We start from the raw sequence: 24,843 nt of genomic DNA on the forward strand, positions 1-24,843 counted from the left end.
TATTAAATTTTTTGGGAAAAAATTGGGATCATTGGGGAAAAAATTGGGATTTTTGGGAAAAATAATTAGGATTTTTTTGGAAAAAAAACCACGAGATTTTTTGAAGAAAATTATTATCATTTTTTCAGGAAGAAATTGGGATTTTGGGGAAAAAATTGAGAATTTTTGGGAAAAAAATATTGGTATTTTGTGGGGAAATAATTGCAAATTTTGAAGAAAAATGTTGAAATTTTTTGGGGGAAAACATTGGGATTTGGGGGGAAAAGAATGGGATTTTTGGGGAAAAAAATGGGATTTTTTTGAAGCAAAATATTGCGAGACAAACAAGAACTTAATTTTATGGCTTCAGTTAGAAATGGGGAAATGCTTGGCTGTTTGTTTCTTTAAAGAAAAATAACCTGCAAGTTATCCAGTAAAAAATAGGATATTAAATGACATGTTTATGAGATGGAAGTGATATCATGATTAAATTGAGATGGGTAGAGATGTTTATTCAGATTCTAACAAAAGCACATTTTTTATCAGCTGTTTTGGTAACATTCTTAAGGAAAATTTTTATTAATGTTATAATTTTTACCCACTGTGTAAAGAATGTATAAGACCATGTAAAATCCATGCTGGCATCAAGAGAACCATGAAATGAATTAAACCAAGCTACAGACTTCCTTCGAAATAAATAAATGAAAACTAAATCGGAAAAGAAAGAAAATCTAAGGGAGGAAAAAAAAAAGTGTATCTGCCAAAATATTAAGCCTGAAAAATCTACTCAAAAAAAAAATAAGTGCTTCTGTGCTAAGAAATGAAAATGGATGACTTCAGAAAACCACTTTTTAAAGAAATCCTCTTACTTGTCGCACACCGAACAGTGATGGCACCGGTCTGGTTTTACAAGGTGGCATCTGTCACAGTACCTGATTGCTGAAGGAAAAAAAGTTCCAGGATCACATTTCAATGGACAGTTACACATTTTGACTTCTCAAGTCTGTGCAAAAGTAAATACCATCAGCTCAGCCCAGCAGAACCCCCAGGAAAGCATTTCAGCAGGATCAGAACCAGTTTCAAATACCAAAGCATTCCTTAACCTCTTGAAATGCTGAATTATCAGACTGTACCCAAAAAGCTCAGTTTTTGCAACCTCTGCTAATCACATAATCTTTTTTTTTTTTTTTTTTTTTTTTTTTTTTTTTTTTTTTTTTCCCCAAGCCTTTTAGCTCTGCAAAACAATCAAAAGCCACAAAACCCTCACTAGACTGGAAAAATGCTAAACACTGTTCAACAGTGTAGCTACCTTAAGCTATTATTCTATCAGCTTTAACTTCCTGGGTGAAATTATCTCTTGGATTTGCTTAACTAGCCAGCATTGAAAAGCTGACACTATGAGTAGGGTTAGATTAACTCTTAGTTTGGATTATCTTTTGTTATTGCCACTGGATGACCAACAAGTAAAACAGTAACAGTCTCCTGTTGTGATCTAACTGTACATGACATACAAACAGTGATTCTGTTTTTATTATCTTTTAATCTATGATATAAGAAATTCATGCACTTAATGGCTGCTACAGCCTCTTCTGCAGCTCAGTATCACAAGCCACTTGTTAATATCAATTTGAAAACAAAAGCAAGGCACTGTCAATCCACTTTAAAATCCTGAATTTTATGGTGCAATTCACTTCCCGCCAACCTTTACACACTGAATAAACGCAGCTGCACCGAGCTAAATTAAACTTCTTGGATTGTTTTGTTATTTTGTGAAATATGAAAAAAACACTTCTTCCTTCAATCCAAACCCTTGAAAACTCTTTTTAATTAGTTTAAGTGGTACCTCAAGACAATCCTGCCTTTGTTAGTCTCCTAAACATCCCTTTACCTCCAGACATGGTCCGTGTATAGATGGGCAGGTCCTTGGCTGCCCTTCTCAAGACTTCTTGTTGGGATTCACCTCTGGGCTCCCTCTCCAGGGACTCCTTGTCTGAGTATGACAGATGAAACTGGAATGATTTTTAAAAGCAAAGAAAAATCAGCCAGCTCCAAGTTGAAGATGTAACTGCAGATGTGTAAAGAGGGATAAATATTCATTTCATAAAGATGGCTCAGCAACACGTAGAAATAACCCCAGTGGTCCCTCGACAACTGATTTATTTTATGGCAACTGAAGACAAAATTAAAAACACTTCTGGTTTGGTATTGATGCAATGCTCAATGCTTCCAGAAGTATTAAGCAACATTCTTCAAGAGAAAGATCAAGAGCACATCATTCCCCTGAAAAATCAGTCAATTTACTTCTGTAATGCCAAATATGAACTAGTGACTATAACCTAGGGATGTCAGTGTTTAAATGGAAGAAAATACACGACTAGAAATAGCAGAAAAGGCAGCTTTATTCTCTTCTGGCATTTTCCCTTTTATTTTTTGTCACTGCTGTTCTCCTCATGCAGGTGTCAGGGTGTGGTTATACTTTAGAGACTGGCTGAGAGAAGGGAGAGATGGTTCTTGTATGGCAAAATAACCACATCTTAAACATCTTCCTGAATAAAAAACCAGCTTCTGACACTGCCCAGAACAGTAACAAACATGGCTTTAGCAAGTGCTGAAAAGGCAAAAATTACTGAAAGAAATGCTTTCTTTACACGAAGCAGTACAAATTTCCTAAACTTCAAATTCTTATGCAACACAGCAACACAGCCTGTTGCTGAGAACTTTCCCAGACTTATTTTTTCACTGTTCTTTACTCTTTGTCACTGTAGCTTCTAGAAACAGGCAGAAGTCTTTGGTATCTCTATCAGAGAAAGAGGATACAAAATCACCTTTAAAAAGAAATCCACATTTGGCAGGAAGAGCTGTCTCTACCCTGTGCCAGAAACAGAAGCCCTGTTTACAGGAAGGGTAGTCATTACAATAATATTGATTTTTTTTTTTTCCCTAAAAGAAAATGATGCACTAAAAATAAAGAAAGCAGACAGGAAGATGCAGTTAGAAGCTTATTCTCACTTCCACAGAGAAGGCAGCACTCCACCCTTCCTGACAAAGCCCACAGTCTTCCAGCTGAAGCTGAATATTCACTATCTAACTACAGTTCTCAGGTCACCATTTTTTCCCCTGGCAAGAACACTTTTTACACTCTTACACTCTCACAAGGGTGTAAATTTGAGTGGATTTATATTGGGATATGTAAGACTTCTTAAAAAAGTCTTTTGAGTGGATTTATATTGGGATATGTAAGACTTCTTACTGCAAAAACTTGGTTTAGAACACTTCTTTTCAATGCTTATTTGATATAAACAGCTCTATTGTTACATCTTTTTTTTATTATTGCTCAGAGTAGTCCTACATCTAAAACCTTTGTGCCATTTTCACTCCTATCTTCAGTGCCTTGGTATGCACAAGCAGAGGATGGCAGTAAAGTCCCTCAAAACCTACTTTACATGTCAAAGCTGGAAACAAGCTCAAAAGAAAGCAGTGTGGTTTGCACCAGCTGCAGTATTCACGAAAACAAAATGCAAAAAAAGCTTTGTCTGTTTTCAGTCTTCAAGTGAGTTCAGTTCACTTGAAAATACTTCTTTTTCTATTGGCAGACTTCATCCTGTAAAATGGACTCCAAGCAGTTAGTAACATTACAAAATACCCTCATTAAATTTTTAAAACACTGCTGTAGTAGAATAGGAGAAAGACATGGAAGAAGGAAGGTGTCACTTACTGCCAGCAGCACTGTGTAAATTCAGTGTAAAGTCAAAGAACACAGGAACACCACACACTGCTCTCTATTACTCAACTAAAACACTTCCCCTGCTCCATCTGAAATTCTCCAGCAGCACTGTAAGATGGATTTGGAATTGTACTACAACCAGGATTTGTCAAAATGCTTTTATTTGCACCAGCCCCATGACTTGAAAGCCCTTCTAATTATCAGTACAGCCACCATACACACACATACATTTTGCCATGTAATTTTTCAAATGGAATAGGTTTTAATTTATTTTGCTCCTCCCCAGGCTGTAGTAAGACTGCAGTGTGAACTCCAGTGAAGATGGCAATTAGTTTGAATTATCTACCTGCTTTCACAATTAAATATCCTAGCAGTGAAGGAAAACTATTTGGAAAAGAACCTGCACACAACAAAGAGTAGAAATCACAAACTATTTATTCATTTCAGGTTGGCCTGGTACTTAGAGCAGCTAGAGGTGCCTCCATGCCAAAGGGAGGGTTTGCTTTGTGGGTATTTCAAACCCCAGGGCAGCCACAGCTTCTCCTGACCCCAGAGGTGGTGGAACACAGCCCCTACTGAGGAATCGGGGGTTCTGCACAAAGACAGGATGGAAGAGGCCAAAAAGTTGTGCTAGCCATAAAAAGCTGCCTGAGCAGAACTACCACTGGTGGAGAACTTTCCCAGACTCATTTTTTCACTGTTCTTTACTCCCTTCCTGCTTCCCACCATCAGCTTACCTCATGTGCACTCCCACCACAATCCAAAATTCCCTCATACCAAAACAGACAGGGAAGAAGTTTTAATTCAGAGGGCAACAGACAGATGCTGACAAGAAATAAAAGTCTTAAACACAGGGAAATAAATTTTTGCCCACACATAAAAGTCTGATATTCCCAAGGCAAAGATGTACGTTTCTAGTTCAAATAACTCATATTTGTCAAGTGGACAAGATTATTTTTTTTCTTCTACCATAAAGATCTCATTTTAAAATATCTATTAAAAAATTAGAGGAATTGCTACTTTTTATCTTGGTCATTACACTGATTGCAATCTGACTCTTATTAAGAAGCTGTAACTGCCATCTGTGTTTTTCTACAGAGTGTAAAAACTACACGACATCAGAGACTTAAGTCCTTGAAACACCACAAAACCAGGCATTTGGCTAGGCTATTTCCTAAAGAACAGTTAAATTTAGCTTACTTCTTTTGAAGGATTCATTGGTAGTGTAAAGATTGTTTTCCAATACGACCAGACGAACAGCATGAAAAACACGTGGTAAGCAACCAGGCACACAACTACAATCAGAAGGGAACAGAATTAATACAAACAGATCAGAGATATTATAAGGTTTATAAACAGTGCCCTGCAGGCATCACAGAGATTTTCTAACAGATGTAAATGCACAGGCTCTGGAAAAGCTTTGCCACAAAAAAAATTTGCGTTGCAACTTTCTACTTGTTTTCAACCGGCTTTTTGGATTCTATGTGTTTGACGGTTACAAGATGAATTAAAGCAAAATTTTTTTATTTTTTTTTTTCAGGTATCCTCGAATTCATCAGTGTGGCAGTGGGACTGGTCAGTATTAGAGGCGTGGACAGTGGCCTTTACCTTGGGATGAATGAGAAGGGAGAACTCTATGGCTCTGTAAGTACCAATTTCATAGCAGCTCGTACATCTTTAGGTTTTTGATTTGCTTCCTACCACAATGCAACCCCCTGGAGAAGTTCATCTCAGCTTTCAAAACACCAACACCTTTTCCTGTTGAAATGTGTAGTGTGTTTTTGAAGTGTAGCCTTGCGTACTTCAACAAAATAAAATTGATTTTTACAAAGCTGTAAGGGTACCAGCTCTTACTCTTTTTGCAAGTTTTAAAGCACCTTCAGATAAAATATTCTGTTTCTCCACTTCCTTTACGTAAGACAAATACAAACCCTAATAAAGGCCCATCATTAATTAGCAAACAGTCTCCCTTACTCGTTTTTAAAATCCTAATTAACTGATGCATGTCTGCCTCCCCCAGCAAAAGCCCCAACCTCTCACAGGACATAAGGGGACAATGACAAATGTGAGAGAAGTCTTGGGGTGAATCTGCACCTAATACCCAAGCACTAACCACACCCAGTAATTTGTTTTCCTAGATTTTAAAAAGGAGGATGGTTGGGTGGTTTTAAAACCAACAGGTGCTTTAAATTCCAGTGTTCATTCACTACTTTTATTCTTCACAGCCAGTCGACATTTATTTGTATGTTTTTTAATAGATGAGAATCAATGTTTATTAGAATACAGAAGGCAACAGTCACTTTTCCAGAGTCTGCCATAAGTTGATAGGTACTTCCATTTAAAAAGTCTCACCTTAGTAAGCAATTCACTACAATAAACAGCAAATCATAAACTCATATCCCCTGATAAAGTTACTCTAACGACAAGAAAAGTGTATTCTTCCACAAATGCATATCCTCAAAAAGTGTCATAGTGGGAAACCCGTGTTACTTTCACTTCACAACCTGAAATATTGCCCTCGTTTGGTCAGCTTTTTTTACATGTCCTATTATTCAGGGCTAGAGAATTCTTTATAACACATGCATGATGGTGCATATAAATACAGTTGCTTGGTATGTTCTTACTTTTTGCAATTTTGCCTCAAATATAATCGAATAAATACTTCTGGTGTTGAAGTAATAGCAGGAACATTGTACATATTTACTCTCATTCACTAAGCTGTTAAAAATAATTAACAAAAGCTAATAGAATCTGAGGAGCAAGTCTGTACAAAGCTTTTGGAATGATAGGTGCAAAGAGTCACATGCCATGTCTATAAACTGAAAAAAAAAATAATTATCAGCATAAATAAGTGATAGAAGTGGCCTCCACACAAAGCACAATACACTAAATGACCACCTTGTTATTTTATAAGCATCTAGACAGGAACAGTCTCCACTTCTATCAGAACATTTCTATCAACTCTAAAAAAACTCCTCATTTACTCGAACAAAATCAATATTTTTTACACATCAGTATATTCATGGCATATAGTGAGAGCAAAGTCACCCCAGTTCTGTCCATCAGGCACTTACTGAAATGCATTAAGCATTTTATTGCTAAAAAAAAAAAAGGCAAAAAAAAAACAAAAAACCCATTAACTGACTGACCAGAAGAAAATTGTTGGCACACAAACCAAAGCCTAACGCCTGAAGACATTACCCAAGGTTTTCCCTTGGAGGTCTGAAGAACATTTGAGCTTATTTTGGTTGATCTTGAACCTAAATTCCCCAGCCTGATCCTGACTGGTCACTGAACTCCTCCCAGGCTGTCTACCCACCACTTTCCCTGCACTGGGATGGATTGATGGGCACTGCTCACAAAACACATGAAAATTAGCACATTACATTAATATATTATTAGATGAATTACATCTATGAATTACATGTTATTAGATGAATTACACCTATAAACACCCCACCACTTTCCCTGCACTGGTGCTTGCATTTAAAGCACATGTTGGTTTTAAAACCATTCAAGCATCCACCCTTTTAAAATTCAGGAAACTAATTAACTGGGTGTGGTTATTGCTTGGGTATTAGGTGTAGGGATGGAGACCCTGGGGCGCTGAGAGCTCAACAACAACTTCATCTCACTTGAGGCACTTGGAGAAGAACTGGCTGCTGCCCTGGCAGAAATCTACACATTTTCTGGAAAAAAAACCCAAAAAAACCCCAAAACCCAATCAACCACCAACTACAAAAAACCCTAACTCAACCCAACAAAACAAATCTTAGGGCAGAAGGACAGCCACAGTGCTGCTTCTGACTGGCTGAAGCCCACCAAGGCTTTGAGTGAAAAGAAGAAATTTAAAAAATAAGAAATTTAAAAAATAAGAAAATTTCCCCCAATGCATTTTGCTGATAATTTTCATGTGTGTGTGATAATTTTCATGTGTTTTCCGATAATTTTCATGTGTGTTGTGATAATTTTCATGTGTTTTGTGATAATTTTCATGTGTTTTGTGAGCAATGCCCATCAATTCACTTTTTCCCCCCATCCCACAGAGAATGGAGCAGCAAGAAACTGCAATTCCAAACTCATGTGGGGGATGAGATCAGAGAACTGAAGTTTTTCAAGCAAATGCTTCTTAATTGACAAAGTGTTTTCTAAGTGAGGGAGTTGCCAATGACTTAATAAAATCTGCTGGAATTACAGAAACATAAAAAGCTCTTCCTCCAAAAGCTCTGCAGCCCTACACTTTACATTTCCATCTTGTGCTCTAGTATTCAAATAGCATCTGGAAATAAATATATAGTTTTTTTAAACATATATTATATATATTATATAAAATATATAAAAATATAAATACATTATATATGATGTATATAAATTCTATAATATAGAGTATAAATGATAAATTATATATAATAATATATATTATACATAATATATATATTTAATATATAAATAAAAATATAAAAATATAAAATATATTATATTCTGTTATATACATCTGACATGTAGCCCTGTCAGAATATGGTAAGATTGCCTAGTTACAGTTCCTATATATATACATATATATATTTATATATTTTATATTATATATTATTATATTTATATATTATAAAAATAAAAATAATTTTATATAAGTATAAAGAATATAATATAGAATATAATAGAATATAACAGAATATAATAGAAGGATCCTATTTCTCTAAATATGTTAAAAAGAAAATGCAGGAAAAAAATCACCTCCCACTGAAGTATGTTGCATCTGCACAAATAAACTGCTCACCCCTAGAAATCCTTGCTTTTACAAGAGCTTTCCATATTATGAATAGATTTTTTAAAAACCAGATTGTTAATAATGATTGTTTTAGCCGACATCAGAAAGCCAGTGGAAAGAGTAAAAAAATTCTAATTTTTCTCATCTTTATTTGTAATGGCTAAGGCAATATCCAGGAACAGCAAGATAATGAAAGGTGCTGAGGAACAAAAAAAGTACAAATCTAACTTAAGTTTGACTGTTTCTCAATTCTACTGGTAAACTACTGTTTTACTCTGATTTATGAATTACATCTACAAACAGCTAATAAAAAACCTTACCTTTTTCTCCGATATTTGTCATTGTCACTGAAAAACAAGAAAAAAAAAGGAAATAATAAAAATTTATGTTTAAATAGCAAATGATGCAACTCAATATTAAACTTTATTTTTTTCAACCAGATGGAAGAATAATCATCAAACAATACATGTTCAAGGTCACACACTGTGAAGCTTTTATGCTGTGTCCATTCACAAGAATAGTTATACAATATCAACTGCTTATATGGTTTTTATGGGTTCTGTTCCCAGGCTCATTTCCTGATAACCAGGACCTCCATTATCTGAAACTGAAGTTTAATTCAACAAAAGCCATCTCTGAAGTTTAATCCTAAAAAAGCCACTTCTGAAGTTCAGGTATTTCTTCTAACTGTGGTTGCACAGGTTTCACTCTTTATGTTTTTTATGTTCTCTTCTTGAAGTGGCGGTATGAGACTCCAGAACTGGTTTTGGCAGCAATATTTGGTGATACCTTAAATATTCAAAGCATAAGAATTGAAAGGAGACAAAAGCTGCATTTCCTTTTGGAAACTGCCCACGGACTACAAGATTTGGGAGCGAGGAATTTGGGAGAGTGAGACTTTGAGTGAGAAAGGACAAGTGTGTCAGGCATAAATATATAATAAATATAAAAGAAATATTTATATTTATATTAATTTATATAATATATCTATTTAATCAATATCTATTTATAAAATATAAATAAATCTAAATAAATATAGAAAATTTCTATTTTTTAGTAGGATCATGGAAGGGTGCACACAGATATCACATATCAGTGACTGCATTTTCCACTCTTGGGCACGTTATTTAAAAGTGAGCATCCCACAACAGGTACCTCAGAAAGATCACAATCTCCCAAGTGATCAAAACCCTCTTTTCAGCCAAACCACTGCACCACACATCTGTCCATCCCAGCTGAGCAGTCTACAAGCTGTGATACACTGGTGCCTACAACAGGACAGCAGACAGACAGCACTCTCATCCACTCTTGTTCTCCTAATAAAAATTAGGAATTTTTTAATAAATCTAATAAAAATAGAATTAAATTTTAAATAAATCTAATAAAAATGTTTGCACAAGGCTGCTCTTCAGGCACAAGGCAACTCCTATGGAAAAGGCAAACAGCTTTGCCACCTGACTGATGGATTACACTTTGACTTGCTGACTGATTTAACCCCAGTATTTAAATACATCTTGTGTTGGGGAAGATGGAATCAGGGAAACCTTATCAATATGATTGCTTAGCAAAGATTCTGAAAATATGAAACCTATAATGGAAATAGAAATGAAAGCTGACTTTGAGCTGTAGGATACTGAGTCTCAGTTACTATAGAACCTGAAAACAATGGTCTAGCTGAAGGAGAATCCCTTTGGATTGAACAATCCCTTTCTGCTGGCTGAGGGATCCAAAGGTCAATGGAGCAAAACAGAAAAGTCTAAAGAGTAGTTTTTAGAGTTTAAAATATAACACATATGGTAATGTATAGTTATGTATGTATGTATAGATTCTATAGGATTTTGTGTCTTGTGTTGGTTGGTCACTGAAAATTAGAATATTCATCACAAAAGGAGATATAATGGAATGTAACAAAGACCTTGAGCTTAACTCTTACCTCCTCTTACCTCTGAACTCTCCCCTTCCTCTTCCCCTACTCTCGCTCTCTCCTGCTCTCTCCCCTGCCCTTTGCTCTCTCTCCCTTCTCTCTCAGCTCTCACCCTGCTGTTCTTCTCCCTCTCTCTTTGGGACTCCCCTCCAGCCCAGGCTGGTGGCTGAAGGCAAGGCCCTTTTACCCACGGCCCTGCAATAAACCCACATGTTCTAGAATATCCAGGCTGGCAGAATTTGTCCCAGCCGTCTGTGGATTCACCTACACTGCATCAGCAAGGGCTGGCCAGAGGAGGGAAGGGTTCATCCCCTTGCCCAGCATTTATCTGACCCCATCCAGAACAGGGATTTGTGCTGGGGATTTTCCCCCCAACACACCAAAGAGACAAGCCCAGGAGGAAGCCACCAAGCTGGCAGGGACTCATCCTCTCAAGAGAGAAGCAGGGCTTGTCAGCCTGGAGAAGACACGGTTTTTGGAGGTCTCTCCAGGGAGGAACCGAGGACTGGGCTCTTCATGCTGGCACACAGTGGGGTGACAGGAGCCAGAAGGGTAAGCTGAAATGAAAGGATCAGATTGGATACAGGCAAAACCATTCCTACCAGGAGAGCTGTCCACCAGTGGAGGAAGATGTCTGGATGTGCACAACCTCCAGCAGTGAAGTTTTCCAAGACTCAAGCTGACAAAACCCTGAATGACCTAGTGGGACTCACACTTAGCCCTGTTTTGATTAGAGGTTGGACTGTACCAGCTCTCAAACATGAATTATTGCACAATTCGTAATTTACAGCAGGTCTGCTAAAATCTGACTATGGCTCCACCAAAACAAGCACCTAGCTCACCTGAGGGAAAACAGTAACCAACTTTATAAAACTCCTCAAAAAAAAAAAAAAAAATCAAAAAGACACCACGGAAGTCACACAAGACACTATAAAATAAACTATTCTGCCCTCAGTTTTCTGAACTCTTTAGAATTTGAAAAGCTGAATTTCCATCTAGACAACTGCTAGGAATATATGAATATGAAAATATGAAGGAACATATATACATTTGACTCTGGGAAGCAGACAGGCTCCCTACAATGATGCACAAGAATTGTAAAATTGTAAGAAAACAGCCACCCACCAGATGACTGTTTACAAAACAAAAGACATCTTCAGAGCTGATATGCAATTTAATGCTGATAAGAGTTCTCAGATTAAAGCAAATTAGCCACTATTCAAATTCTGATTTTCTTTCTCCGCTTGGAACAGACAGCAAAGTGTGCAGGGATTCTGCCAGTCTCCTCGGAGTAACTGCTCTCTGCTAATTAAAAAGTCACAGCCAAGCACACACGCACAATCACCAGTTTCAAAACAAAAATCTGCTTAACCAATCTTCACCAATTTGTGGCATTTTTCTCTCCTTACAAGGGAGAGAAAATTTCACAGAATATTGCTGTGAAAGCAACTGTAATCTTTTTTTTCCCATCTCTTATTTTGCATAAAATATATTTATTAATGTGTCTAAATTTTCCACAACGCCTGTAAGTAAAGGATAGACAAATCCAAATTCAGTCATTTCCACCAGACAGCAAATCTAAAGCTTCTCAAAATCTCAAAAGCAAAATTTCAAAATTTCAAAATCTAAAGCAAATCTAAAGCTTCTCAAAATTTCTGTCCACCCCAGAAGGAAACAGAGTCGACACCTGTACAGAGTTCTCAGCTTTTGCAGTATCTAACTTGGAACCCAAATGCTCCTGACAGTAAAGACTATGAAAGTTAAAACACAAGAAATGTCCAGTAACCCAGCAGGGTGAGAACAAGTTTGTTTGGGTTTTTTTTAAATATATGTATCTTGTCATTTTAATTTTTTTTACTATTGAGCATAAATCAAAAGTTATTTCATACACCCCTAAGCTGCAACCACAATTTTCTCCATTTGTTGAATAGCTACAACACAAAGACTTCTTTGAGTAACTACAAGGTGTTTACCCTAAGATCACACTAAAATCATATTATTTAAGAGCAGGGAAAATAATTTTCTAGTATGAAAAAAAAATCCTCCAATTTTGGATTTGCTCAAAGAATGTTTGTTATTTTCCCTGCCTTCTGAATAGCACACGGTACGTTTACTTCGACCAAATTTTATATTTTTTAGCAGAATCATTTGTATCAGTATTTCTGATCATTTGTATCAGTATTTCTGGCAGTTTTCTCAATTTCTGTTTCAAGGGGTTACACTTGCTGTGGTGAAAAGTAGGTCAGACTGTGCATCTTATTAATAAAATCAGCTGAAACGCTGCAAAGGCACTTGCTGATAGTCAAATAGCACAGAAACAATTTGGGTTAAAAGCATTTCTGTCTATGATGACTAAAATAAACACAAAGGGCACGACAATCCCAGCGCTAAGCGATTTCTGGAGAAAACAAGGTAAATAAACCCCTTTGGGACTCGAATAAATGATCCTCCTGCGTATCCGAGATAGAAATAATTATAAAAAACATGACCTGTCTTCAGGAAATCATTAAAAAGTTACAGCTTTGTTTGCCTGAGGTGCTGCAGGGACCAATTTCATGAAGAATCACCCTTGCAGTGCCATTTCCAGTTGAGTCCTTGCAGACTGTCACATCATTAGAGCTCTCTGGTTCATTATGCAGCTCATCAGAATTAGGGACCAGCCTGGGACACACACAGCATTTCAGCCGATGGAAATCCCAATTTCCTGAGCCAGAAACAGGAACATCCAATAATCAATGTCAATCCAATAGTCAAATACACCATGTCATCTTATTCTCCCTGGAGAAGAATATGAGAATAAAGAGGAAGCCATGAAATACAATCGAGAATCCTAAACTGATTATACTAAAGGACAGAAAATCTCTTCATTTCTTTAGATTGGATGTTGAAAGGGATTTGTGTTGTTACTGCCTTGTGTTTTCCTTTTTGTTGGTACATAAATATTCTTAATGAACATTGCACTTTCCATTCTTTTACAAATGGTATGTAAATTAAAATTTAAAAAAATAAAAATAATATAGATATTTTAGAGAATGTAGATGTGAAATGCTTTTTCATGGTACGAGATTTACCATGATGTTGAAGTATTGCATATTGTTCAAAATTTTTTCCTGCTTTTTTCACTTAGAGTTTCTTTGTCTGTTAGAAATTTAGAGAGGCAATCCCTAAGCAGGTGCAGTAAGGAGATCAAAATATTACTTTTTAAATTTAAAATGTTGGCAGAAGTTATACAAGTAGCCTGTGCTTGCAGAGAGAACTGGAAAGAAGGCAGAATGATGATGTGTGCAAAGACTAAAAAAAAAAGGCCAGGATGGTTTCCATCACCAAATTAATTTGCTAGGAAAAGAAATCACATCACTAGGCACCTTGTGGTCAGATCGAGTTGGATTTTCTGCTTCTTCAATTTCCACTCTTTTTTTTTCCCTAGAAATCTTTATCTCACCCAACCATGTAAAAACTAGGTAGACGTCCATCACAAACCCCCAAAAGATTCTGAAGATAAATTTTACATGAAAATGTGCATTGGTTTTGTAATGTTAAATTTGCCTGACTTCTAAACCCAAAAATCAAAGTTTCTGAACAGCAATGGCCATTTAAAAATAAGGGAAAAAAAAGAAAAGAAAATGGGAGAAAGCAATTAATTTTTTAAAGCTGTGATGAAAGCGGCTATACAAAATTTTGCTATCATGTTTTATGTACATTATTGAAATATTATACCTGTGGAATGGGAAAACAAGATCCATCTGATTCAGGGCTCTGCAGGCCACATCTATAAATACTGGTTCTCTCCACTTTTATGAAGTTTAACATCTTGGATCCGATTCACAACAGTAAGTATATATTCATCTTTATAGCTACTTGAAGCTGTAAAACACTGATCTATAGACGCAGTTTGACTGAGCTGTGTGCACACATAAAAGTGTTTTATAGTTGTGACAGGAATTCTGTCACTGCCTGCAACAGTCCTTTAGTAAAAATATCAGTGCTTGCAATAAAAACTTATCTCTGCTAGAGAGAACAGTGATTTGCATTGATTCAGAGTGACAAAGGTGACACCCGGCTTTGTTTCGGAACAAGTCACAGAAATATTTCTGGATGTTTAAGGCAGCCATCAATACCCATACATTTGCATTTGATGGTATTTGCAAACGTTTCAGAGGATTAATTTTAACCCTGTGGCCCATTAAAGTGCATCACTGTCCACCTCTGTTGGAGTCCAGGACATCCCTTGGATGACCTGGGACCCGAGGAAGGGAATTTGAGCCCTGCACAGGGGGGTGTGGAGCTGGTTCAGGGGGCTCAGAGACCTTGGCACAGAGCCCAGGAAACACCAGCTTTGATTTTAGGTCCATGGTAGAGGAATTGCAACCACCGAGATGTGAAAACAGTAGTTTAGCACAGTAGAAGATACAAATTCAGGTAGTTTTAGGGTTTACAGAATAGAGGTAATGGGGACAAGATGGTGGAAATTTGGGTGGTACCTCATGTACTTCTCCTTCGTCCTCGTCCTCCATCTTTTGGGGTGGTGATGGCACAAAGTAGTCAGAGTGGATTGGAGCAAAGTGAAAAGGACACCTTTAGTGTGGGCACTGGGCATTGGTACAAACAGTAAATAACCCACACGGAGTTATCTGTATAAATTTGAGGGAACATCCCATCGTGGGCAGTCACCTCGTGTCCCAGCTGCTGTCCAGACCTCGGCTGGGAGCAGAGAAAATTCTGAGATACCAAATAATAAACACCACGATAAACCTGAAAACCGACCTTGAGGACTCTGCTTTTTTATACCTATGTGACTCGGGGCTTTTAAGGCCAAGGACTTTAAACAATTTAAATCTCAGATGAGGAAACCCTCCCCAGGACACCTGGCCCAGCAGCAATCTGCTATTTGGTGCCTTTGTTGGTTAAATTCACAAACCCACTGCCTGTGCACAGGGTATGACTAAAAACTGGTTTAATTCTTCTTTACACATTTCCCAATTTACCTTCCAAGTCCACAGACTGAAGAATGAAAAGTTTGTTCTACCAAAGCAGCAGACACTTGTGTGGCCAGACCACTGTTCAGCAACCAAAAACTACACCCTGACAAGAACTCTTTAAGTTATGTACCAAGCAGAACTCTTTAAGTTATGTACCAAACAGTATCAAACATTTACCTGGGAACATAATCTTGTCCAGTAACTTTATCTTCACCACAGACCTTGTGTTTTCAAGCTTCAAGCCAGAGTTTACAATTCAAGGCATAAAAACTACAGGTAATCCATGGAGAGAGAACCAGCCACGCTGAACACAGACTTCAGCTCTGTTTCAGAGCTGTAAAGTGGCAGCTGCTTCCAAAAGTCTGAGAAAGCATCCACATGAAATTTGGGAAATGCACAGGACCGACTGCTGGCTATAATGCAGAAGCCCATTCTACTTCAGCCACAGCTTGGAAACTTTTCTCAAAGTAACCACAGATCTCACAAGAGGGGAAAAAAAAAAAACAAAACCAAAAAACAAAAACAAAAACAAAAAAAACCAAACCAAACAAAAAAAACAACAAACAAACAAAAAAAAAACAAACAAAAAAACACCAAACCAACCAAAAACAAAACAAAACAAAAAACCCCCAAAAAAAACCCCAAACAAAAAAAAAAAAAAAAAACCCACAAAAAAAAACCAAAAAACAAACAGACAAAAAACCCCCACCCAAACAAAACCCAAAAAACCCCAAAACAACCAACAAAAACCCCAAACAACAACAAAAAAATCCACCAGATAGTATTTCCCAAATACAGAATAAAAATGCAAACTTTCCTGGACCAAAGTACTTTTGTACCCTGCAGACAGGGTATTTAACCTGGTATTTGACCACAGCCACTGCAATGTTGCAGTGTACTTCTATTTCTATAGCCAAACCTAAGCTCCAAATGGTTACAGGACATAAGCTGCAAGTACCATAAATCCTTTAATCCATCTGGAGAACACACTGAGCAAAGAGCTCAAATCCAGCTGACCAAATCCTGGGTCTCTCTCTTTTTTTTTTTTTAATTTTTTTTTAATTTTTTTTATTATTATTTTTAACCTTTTTCCCCCTCACCCTAGCAGCTTCTATCTCCCTATTTTCTGCCACTTCTGACACCCTGATAACACTGTCCAAAGCCCACAGGGCACGTATTAATCCTGCCTCTAAACTGTGATGAATTAAGCAGCTTTATACCCTGTGGTAATTCCATTCCACTGACAGTTCAGTGGGTCAAAAACCCTCAATTCAGCACTAATCAATGTGATCTTCCAGCAAAAAAATCTTTCATGACCATTAACATCTTCATCAGCTGGATTCATTCCATGCTTCTTCCACTCTGAGGGGAGCTGTAGGCAGACACCATCAAATATTCCACACCAAAAAAAAAAAAAGATTTGTTGTATCCCCTCTTCAGCTATGCTGAAGTAACTTATTCTTTCCAAATCACTCACCAGGTGGCAATATTTTCTCCCTTTCCCTTCACTGGAGTAGTCACAAAATGCTTATTGCTCGTTTGTTCCACAGTAAATCTGTTTTCCTGCCTCAAAATTACAAACTCAAGCTGCATTTTCTGACAGGATCCCTGAGCAAGAGCGTTGTCCTTTGAATTAAAATTAGTGCCGTGTCAAAAATGGATCAAAAGTGAACAGATTTCTTTTGGATACAGGATATCTACAGCTGTTATTTTTACTAAAAACATCTATCACAAAACTGTCATTTTTTTTTTACATTTTCCTTCTTATACAGACCTCCAAATCATGAACTGGTGGGAAACAAAACAAAAGGGTGTCAGTGTCTGGTTTGGCAAGAACATTTCTGACAAACAGCTGTCAGCAACTGCAATTTACTCCTGGTTCTGCCTTACCTAAAGCATGGAATGGGAAACTCCTCCAACCTGAATTACAGATGTAGCTAAGAAGGAAATGTAAGAATATTTTTTTTTTTTTGCATGGGAAGTATACAAAGATCTTAATAAAGACTGAATGTTCATTTCAGCTTTTTCACTAACAGTTTATTCCAGGTGTATTTGCTGAATACAGACACCTGGATACAGCTGCTGGGGTTCAGCAGTTCATTTGCACTTCATGTTCCTGCTGTTCTGCGTGCCCTGGGTTGAAATTTCAGTAGCTTGAGCTATCAAAGTTCACTGGACTCACTGTGCATCACCTCCTTCTCCCCATCCTTTCTGGAGAACAACAAATCTGTATCCCTCAGGCTCTCACAAACATCATTTTTTTAAAAAAGGGAAGGAATACTTAAAGATCCAGTAATTTTAAACATGAAGTTATTCAGGGTGGAAAAAAAATAAGTACTACTGCTAGACAGGGCTTGGATATGACAATCCTGGCAAAAATCAATGGCTCTGGATTAGCGGGCAAGCAATTTTTAGTCAAGTGTTTAAGACTAACTCACAGATGCATTTAATTCCAGTATTCATCGTACATCCAGCAGAAAGAACTGTTTGCTAGTATTCAACATCTTTCTCCTTCCTGCTAAAGGTTAAAAGCTGCATGAGCACTTACCTGAATCCACTAAGAAAAGAGATGGAACTCTATAGACATGGCAACACTAGTGCTAAGAACAGTGGATTCATTTTTCTATTTCTAAAACCTTTTTTGTGTTTCTAGAATGCTACTCAACACTGTAACTACTCAGCTTAGGTATATAAGGAATTAGCTTAGTAAATTGCTTTTTTTAAAAAAATTTGCTCCTTCTATATAATGCTCAGATGTAATTAAAAAAACCCAAACAAACCAACAAATAAACTCTAAGAAAACCCCCCACAAACCCACTCAAAATACTACATTTGAACCACTTTCTCATTACTAAAACTCAAATGGACCACTTCTATTACAACCAGTGCAAAGTCCTTGTGAAGTCCTATTGCACAATGGTTAAACACTGCTCCTTGTATGCTGTCAGCCTCAATGACAGAAAGCTGCAGGAAAAAAAAAAAAACCCAGCTATATACATCCTCTTTAGCATTCAGTGCTGCAGGAATAAAAGCTGCACTGAACACACAGGCTGGCTTCAAAGCACTGAAATGCTTTCAGTCTATTCCTGCCCTTGGCTTTCCTTCCCAGAGTTGTTAGTTATTCCTTCTGTTGTTTACACTAAATATTCATTACTAAGACAAGACATAAGCTCATTTTATTTTATTATGCCAAAAAAATGAGGGAAAACATCCAGATATAGATAAAAGATGGAATTACTGGAAATCACGGGCGACTCTTGCGCTGAATTAAAAACACTGGTGAGCCAGCTCCCAGTGGAAAGTGTGGGGCTGGGTGACAAACCAACCAAAACAAATCAACAAATCACCCTTGTCCATTGAAAGGAATTCAGTAAAAGATGCTTTGGAGGGGTCCTCAAGGAATGAGTGAAGCAGTTTATAGACTGGAGCAAGTTTGAAGCAGGGCATTTCCTTAAGAGGCATCCTCCTCCAGGTCAGCTAAACCCCAACCCTCCTCTGTCATACAGTTATGCAGAATAAAAAAAACAAAACAAAAAACAGAATACTGAAGCAGTAGTGCCCAGAAGAAACCCACTGTGCCTAGCACAAGGCTCCACACATTAGGACATGAACTACAGAGTGGCTTTTCCCTGGAGCATCTTTCCCTGGAGCATCAGCAGTGGCAGCTGACAGCTCTCCTTCCCAGGCTTGTTCAGTGAACCCCCAGAACCCTGCACACAATTCACTTGTGCTGAAGGCAGACACTTCACTCTTCCTCTCATGAAGGCACAGTGATGCTTAAAACTAACAGATTTCAATGGTGTTAGCAAAGAAAAAAAATATAGGAACTCCAATATAGGAACTACAGCAAGTCTTGCTACTGCCCCAAAAATCAGAAGTGCTAAGCCTGACAATCACTTTTTGTTTAATCCCTCAACTGCTCAGCCAAGCATCCATAGGACAAAAATCCAATCTGTTTTCTGTATACAATTTAAAAAAAATATCAAAAATTAGGTGCTGGACTGCTGAGATTTTTAACATAAACAGCTGAAAACTAAGTGGAGCTAACTTATATTCCTCTGGCAGTATTAAGACATTGTTACTGAAATATCAGTATGCCACACATCAGCCTCTAAAAATCAGATTCAATGGTTTTCTACAAGACCATGTAAGAGAATAGAGCCAAACATGTAACAGAACCGAAATCAGGGAAAAAAAACCCTCCAAACCGAGAGAGGCTGGTCATTTAATAAATCCTTCTGGCTCGGCTACTGTAATTCACACCAATGCTCTTGTCATAAACAGCCCCCGAATGGAGCCGCCTGATGCCAGGTGCCAAGGGCCGTGCCCAGGGTCACTGCCCAAGGCACGGGCCGGCGACAAGGGTCATGGAGTCGGGACAGCCGGGCGTTTTCTGGGCGCCTGGAGAGCGGCATTTCGCCGGTTTCCTGTTCGCTATTCCTGCACTCACGTCTGTCCTCAGAAGGCTCTGTATGTGTGTGTGTACATGTGTGTGTGTATGTACATATGTGTGTGTGTAAATTGTGTATGTGTGTACATGTGTGTGTGTACATGTGTGTGTGTGTATATGTGTGGTGTGTACACCTGTGTGTGTGGGTACATGTGTGTGTGTGTACATGTGTGAGTGTGTACATGTGTGTGTACCTGTGTGTGTGTGAACTCCGCTCACCCACCCGCACAGCCAGTCCGGCTCCCGGTGCCCGGGACCGGCCACACTCCGCGCAGCCCACGGAGGTGAACTCAGCCTGTGAAAAGCCCGTGTTGGCGGCTCCCCCCCTCGCGTGTCGGAGCACACCAGGCGCGATGGGTCCGCAGGGGCCGGAGCACGGGAGCTTCGCTCCGGTCCGCTCCAGCCGCGGGCCGGGCGTGGCAGCGGGACCGGGGGCGACCCCGGGGCCGACAATGGGAGGCAGCTGAGAGTCAGAGGCGGCCGCCCGTACCCGTACCTATACCCGCACCTATACCCATACCTATACCCGTACCTATACCCGTACCTATACCCTACCCATACCCGTACCTATACCCGTACCCATACCCGTACCTATACCCGTACCGTACCCGTACCCATACCCGTACCTATACCCGTACCTATACCGTACCTATACCCATACCTATACCCGTACCTATACCCGTACCTATACCCGTACCTATACCCGTACCCATACCCGTACCTATACCCATACCTATACCCGTACCTATACCCGTACCTATACCCGTACCTATACCCGTGCCCATACCCGTGCCCATACCCGTACCCATACCCGTACCTATACCCGTACCCGTACCTATACCCATACCCGTACCCGTGCCCGTACCTATACCCGTACCCGTACCCATACCCGTACCTATACCCGTACCCATACCCGTACCTATACCCGTACCGTACCCGTACCTATACCCGTACCCGTACCCGTACCCATACCCGTGCCCGTACCCGTGCCCGTTCCCGTGCCCGTACCAACATCCGTATCCATACCCGTTCCCGTACCGCCCGGCGGCGCTCCCCCGGCAGGGCGGCGGCTCCCACCCCCGTCCCACCCGCGCCCCGCGGCGGCGGCGGCGGCACTCACGCAGGCAGAGCTGGGTGACATAGGCGTAGTAGGACCAGCAGAGGATGCTGGAGATGAAGAGCACGGGCACCCAGTAGAGCAGCCGCTGGCAGCGCCTCCGCACGCCGCCCCAAGCTCCCGGCGGCCCGGCGGCCGGCGGCGCCGCCATCTTCCCGCAGCGCATCTTCCCGCAGCGCATCTCCCGGCCGCTCGCTCCGGGGGCCCGCGGCCCGGCCGCGCCACACAGCCCGGAGCCCGCCCCGGCCACACCCTCCCGGGGCCGCCGCTCCTCCCACCGCCGCTCCCCGGGCAGCGCGGGCAGAGCCGGCCCCGAGCGCAAAGCGCCCTCTCGGCGCTCTCGGTGCTCTCATTGCTCTCGGTGCTCTCATTGCTCTCGGTGCCTTCTCGGTGCTCTCATTGCTCTCATTGCTCTCGGCGCTCTCATTGCTCTCGGCGCTTTCATTGCTCTCATTGCTCTCGGTGCTCACGGTGCTCTCGGTGCTCTCGGCGCTCTCATTGCTCTCGGTGCCCTCTCGGTGCTCTCGGTGCTCTCATTGCTCTCGGTGCCCTCTCGGTGCTCTCGGTGCTCACATTGCTCTCATTGCTCTCATTGCTCACGGTGCTCTCATTGCTCACGGTGCTCTCGGTGCTCTCGGTCCCCTCTCATTGCTCTCGGTGCTCTCGGTCCCCTCTCATTGCTCTCGGTGCTCTCGGTCCCCTCTCATTGCTCTCGGTGCTCTCATTGCTCTCGGTGCTCTCATTGCTCTCGGTGCTCTCGGTCCCCTCTCGGTGCTCTCGGTCCCCTCTGCCGCCGAGTTCTGGCGCTGCCACGTGCGGGGAGCGCCCAGTGCTCGATGCTGCTTCGCTCCCTCCTCATCCTCCTCTGGAAACGGGCACGGCGACTCTTAACGCTGCCCTGCGAAGGGCTTTAGAGCCCCCGGTTAGAAAAAGCGCTCCTCGTTTGCAAATAAGGCTTCGGAGCAGAGTAAACACGGGTTGGGAGGCCGCGGTGGCCAAGGTTGGTTTGGGTGGCAGGGGAAGGTTGTGCTGACTCACCATTCCCGAAAGGCTTTACGTTATACTCATCGTAATGAAACTGTTACAGTAGGAATTATAACAGTAAACCCTCGTCGTGGCTGAATTACCGTTATTGGGAAAACGAGATTCACTTTTTTTGGTAGATTTTAAGAAATAGGTTTTAATAAAAAGATAAGACGATTAGGAGATAAGGAAAAAAAGAGCAAAGTACAGTTCGTTGGGTGACTTGGCATTTAGCCAAGTCCACAAACTGCTATTTTACAGGCTTTCTTTAAATACCCTTTCTGTTGTATTAGTTTGTTGAATATTCATATTTTTCCATAAACTAGTTTTCATATTCCAGGGACTGTTTTGCATGGCCTCTCCTTGGGTCTGCCTTTTTAGAGTTGTGTGTTTTTTGGTTGTGTCTTCATTGTCACCTCCAGATTGAGCCTTGGTCTGTGCTTCCTTCAGATGGGAGATGCTGATAGCTGGTGTATCAATAGCAGAGTCTTCTTTACATGTTCACTGGATGTTATCCCGGCCAAAGAGACAGTTTAAGCAAGTACTATATCACTACTACCATTATGCTTAATTTTCTTTATTAATAGTAGAAATAAAATCTTATATCCTTACCACAAAGTTATTAATCACATAGCACACATCTTGCGAAAAGCCAACTTTATAATAGTCATTTATAACAATTATGTTATTTGCACCCTCATCGTGGCTGAATTACCATCGGAAATGTGGAGGTTGTAGGATTTCTGCAACCTGCCAGAACCTCCCAGAGCATCAGCAGCACAGTTGGTGGGAAGTAGCTGGTAGATTAAAATGGGTTTGGACTTGGGAAAAAAAAACCCAACTTGTCTAATATCTCACTCAGGAGACTACACGTGAAGATAAGAAATCACTATCTGGAAAGCATACAACTGCCATCGATTGAGAAAAAGGCTGTGAGAGAGGAAAAAAATACTGGAGAGAATAAGCCAGAACCAATCGTAGGTGTGCTGGCAGGTTCCAGAGGAGGAAACGGAGTTGTTATAGAATGTTTGTTTGAAGAGACACAAAAAAAGAAGTTGACCATATGGCTGCAGGGTTTTTATGCCATGCAAAATCATTCCCCCCTCTTTACTGTGAGATGAAAGTGAGAGATTTCAGTTAGCCACAATGAACTGAATGAAGGATCAGTGCAGGATGATGTATCAAGAGAAATAATATAGATGACATGGCAGTAAATCATCTTTGCCTATTCAGGGAATAAACTTGTATATCAAGCCTCTGGAGGGCTTAGCAAACTGTCTCCTCAATGTATGTTATTACAGCAGAGAAATGAATGAAAGATGCCACCAAAAGATTGGAAACATAATAAATTCAGCATAATTCTGCATCGTGAGGAATTATGTATTACACATTAAAAGGTTAAGATAAAGCGAATGGTGCTGAAAAACTAGAATTTATGTTCCTACATGTTATATTTCTCAAAACAAGAGTAAAAGGGACTGAAACCAACATGATGCAGACAATAAAAGCATTTTATTTTACCTTAATTAATTGTGCAAGTCATTGTTGAGGCCAGCATTTTCACAGAACATTTAAAGGATTTGACTTCACTGTTTTTTAATTAAAACATCCATTATTATTCAACATAGATTTTAAAAGTATAAGGAATAAGATCACCACCGCCTGAAGGCAAACCCCGTGCTCTGCTGGCAAAAGTTAAAAGAAATGAAGGCAATTTAATTCATTTGATGGCTTTTTGTACTTATTTGGAAATAAATGTGACAGTGACCTCTCCCAGGTACCAAGGATAATGCGTCTGTTGTGTCCTGTGTTTCCAGGGAGACATGTCTGTACCTTGAGAAGTTTGCAGCTGCATGCTGCATATGTGAGGACGAAGCAGGTTTTGCGTCGTCTTAGAGCCTATGAAAAAAATCTTCTCCTGTAAACCATTTTTAAATGCTGTAGGTGACACAGGGGTTATTAGCAACACATGCCAGGGAAACACAGTAAACATTCGGGAAAACTTTATAATATAGTAATTTAGTCTTTGCAATTATAGTAGTTATAAAATATTATGCATATAGAGAGGTGGCGGTTTGCCAGAAGTGTGGGAATGAAAAGATGATGTGTTACAAAGACCTTAAATTATATCATACAGCTTCTATTCAGCAGCTTTTCATTATCCCTTCGTGGAAATGGGCTTGTGTAATTCAGCATTCTGCTTTTTCCATGGCCACTGCCACCCTCTGCTCACTGTTCAGCTTTCACAGCAATCAGAATTTTCTTATTTCATATGCCAGTAATTACATGAATAATTACTACAGTGTATGCTTTAGTGTAGCTCCAAAATCATGGTTATCTGGCTCAAAATCAGTGAAATAAACAGGCAAACTTCACTTTAATTTAGATGGAACAAAAAAGCTTGTCCTGACTAATACTCTGAATTACCTTGGAGTATCTTTGGTCAGAGAGGTGTAAAGAATCCCTCTCTCCTGTCCTTGTGTCTTTAGCTCTCCTTTATGTCCACAGTGAATTTTTGTTCCTTCCATGGCTCTCATCACTCTCCATCTGAGTCACAAAAGACCGTTTCTTCTGTTCCTTTCCTCCTCTTCCTCCCTCTGTGGTGTGACCTGCAGAAGTTTTAGGTAACAGCAGAAAAAAAAAATCAATAGGAAGCATATTCACAGGAGCATTGTGTTATGGCAGAAGTAAATCCTTGGATAGTCCAAGCCATTAGAGGTATTAATGGAGAGCTTTCCCAAATCAGCACTTGGGCTGTCTCTGCAGTGAGAGAGGTGACTTGGGGCACAGTTTATTGCTGCTTGTATGAAATGTTCACCAGAAAAAGAGGGAGGAAATGAAGGTAATTTTCTTGTCAGGAGCTCGGCTGAAGGAAGCTG

General features: G+C 39.9%; 1 protein-coding gene across 1 annotated transcript; it reads right to left on the bottom strand.

Moving 5' to 3' along the window:
• Positions 1-844: 844 nt before the first annotated feature.
• LOC136360159 (palmitoyltransferase ZDHHC2-like) lies at positions 845-21,107 on the bottom strand. The gene is made up of 5 exons (XM_066317176.1): positions 20,945-21,107; positions 8,792-8,818; positions 4,904-4,998; positions 1,868-1,988; positions 845-918 (listed from the first exon to the last, which is right to left on the bottom strand). The coding sequence occupies exons 1-5, from the start codon at positions 21,105-21,107 to the stop codon at positions 845-847; spliced, it is 480 nt and encodes a 159-aa protein (XP_066173273.1).
• Positions 21,108-24,843: the final 3,736 nt, after the last annotated feature.

Source organism: Sylvia atricapilla, chromosome 4, assembly GCF_009819655.1.
Source record: "Sylvia atricapilla isolate bSylAtr1 chromosome 4, bSylAtr1.pri, whole genome shotgun sequence".
In the NCBI taxonomy this organism is placed as follows: domain Eukaryota; kingdom Metazoa; phylum Chordata; class Aves; order Passeriformes; family Sylviidae; genus Sylvia; species Sylvia atricapilla.

Coding starts and splice junctions, on each gene's coding strand:
- LOC136360159 (XM_066317176.1), bottom strand. CDS start 21,107: ATGCGCTGCGGGAAGATGGCGGCGCCGCCGGCCGCCGGGCCGCCGGGA. Junction 4,999..8,791: donor GACAAATATCGGAGAAAAAG/GTAAGGTTTTTT, acceptor TTCTGATTGTAG/TTGTGTGCCTGGTTGCTTAC. Junction 1,989..4,903: donor CAATGAATCCTTCAAAAGAA/GTAAGCTAAATT, acceptor AAATCATTCCAG/TTTCATCTGTCATACTCAGA.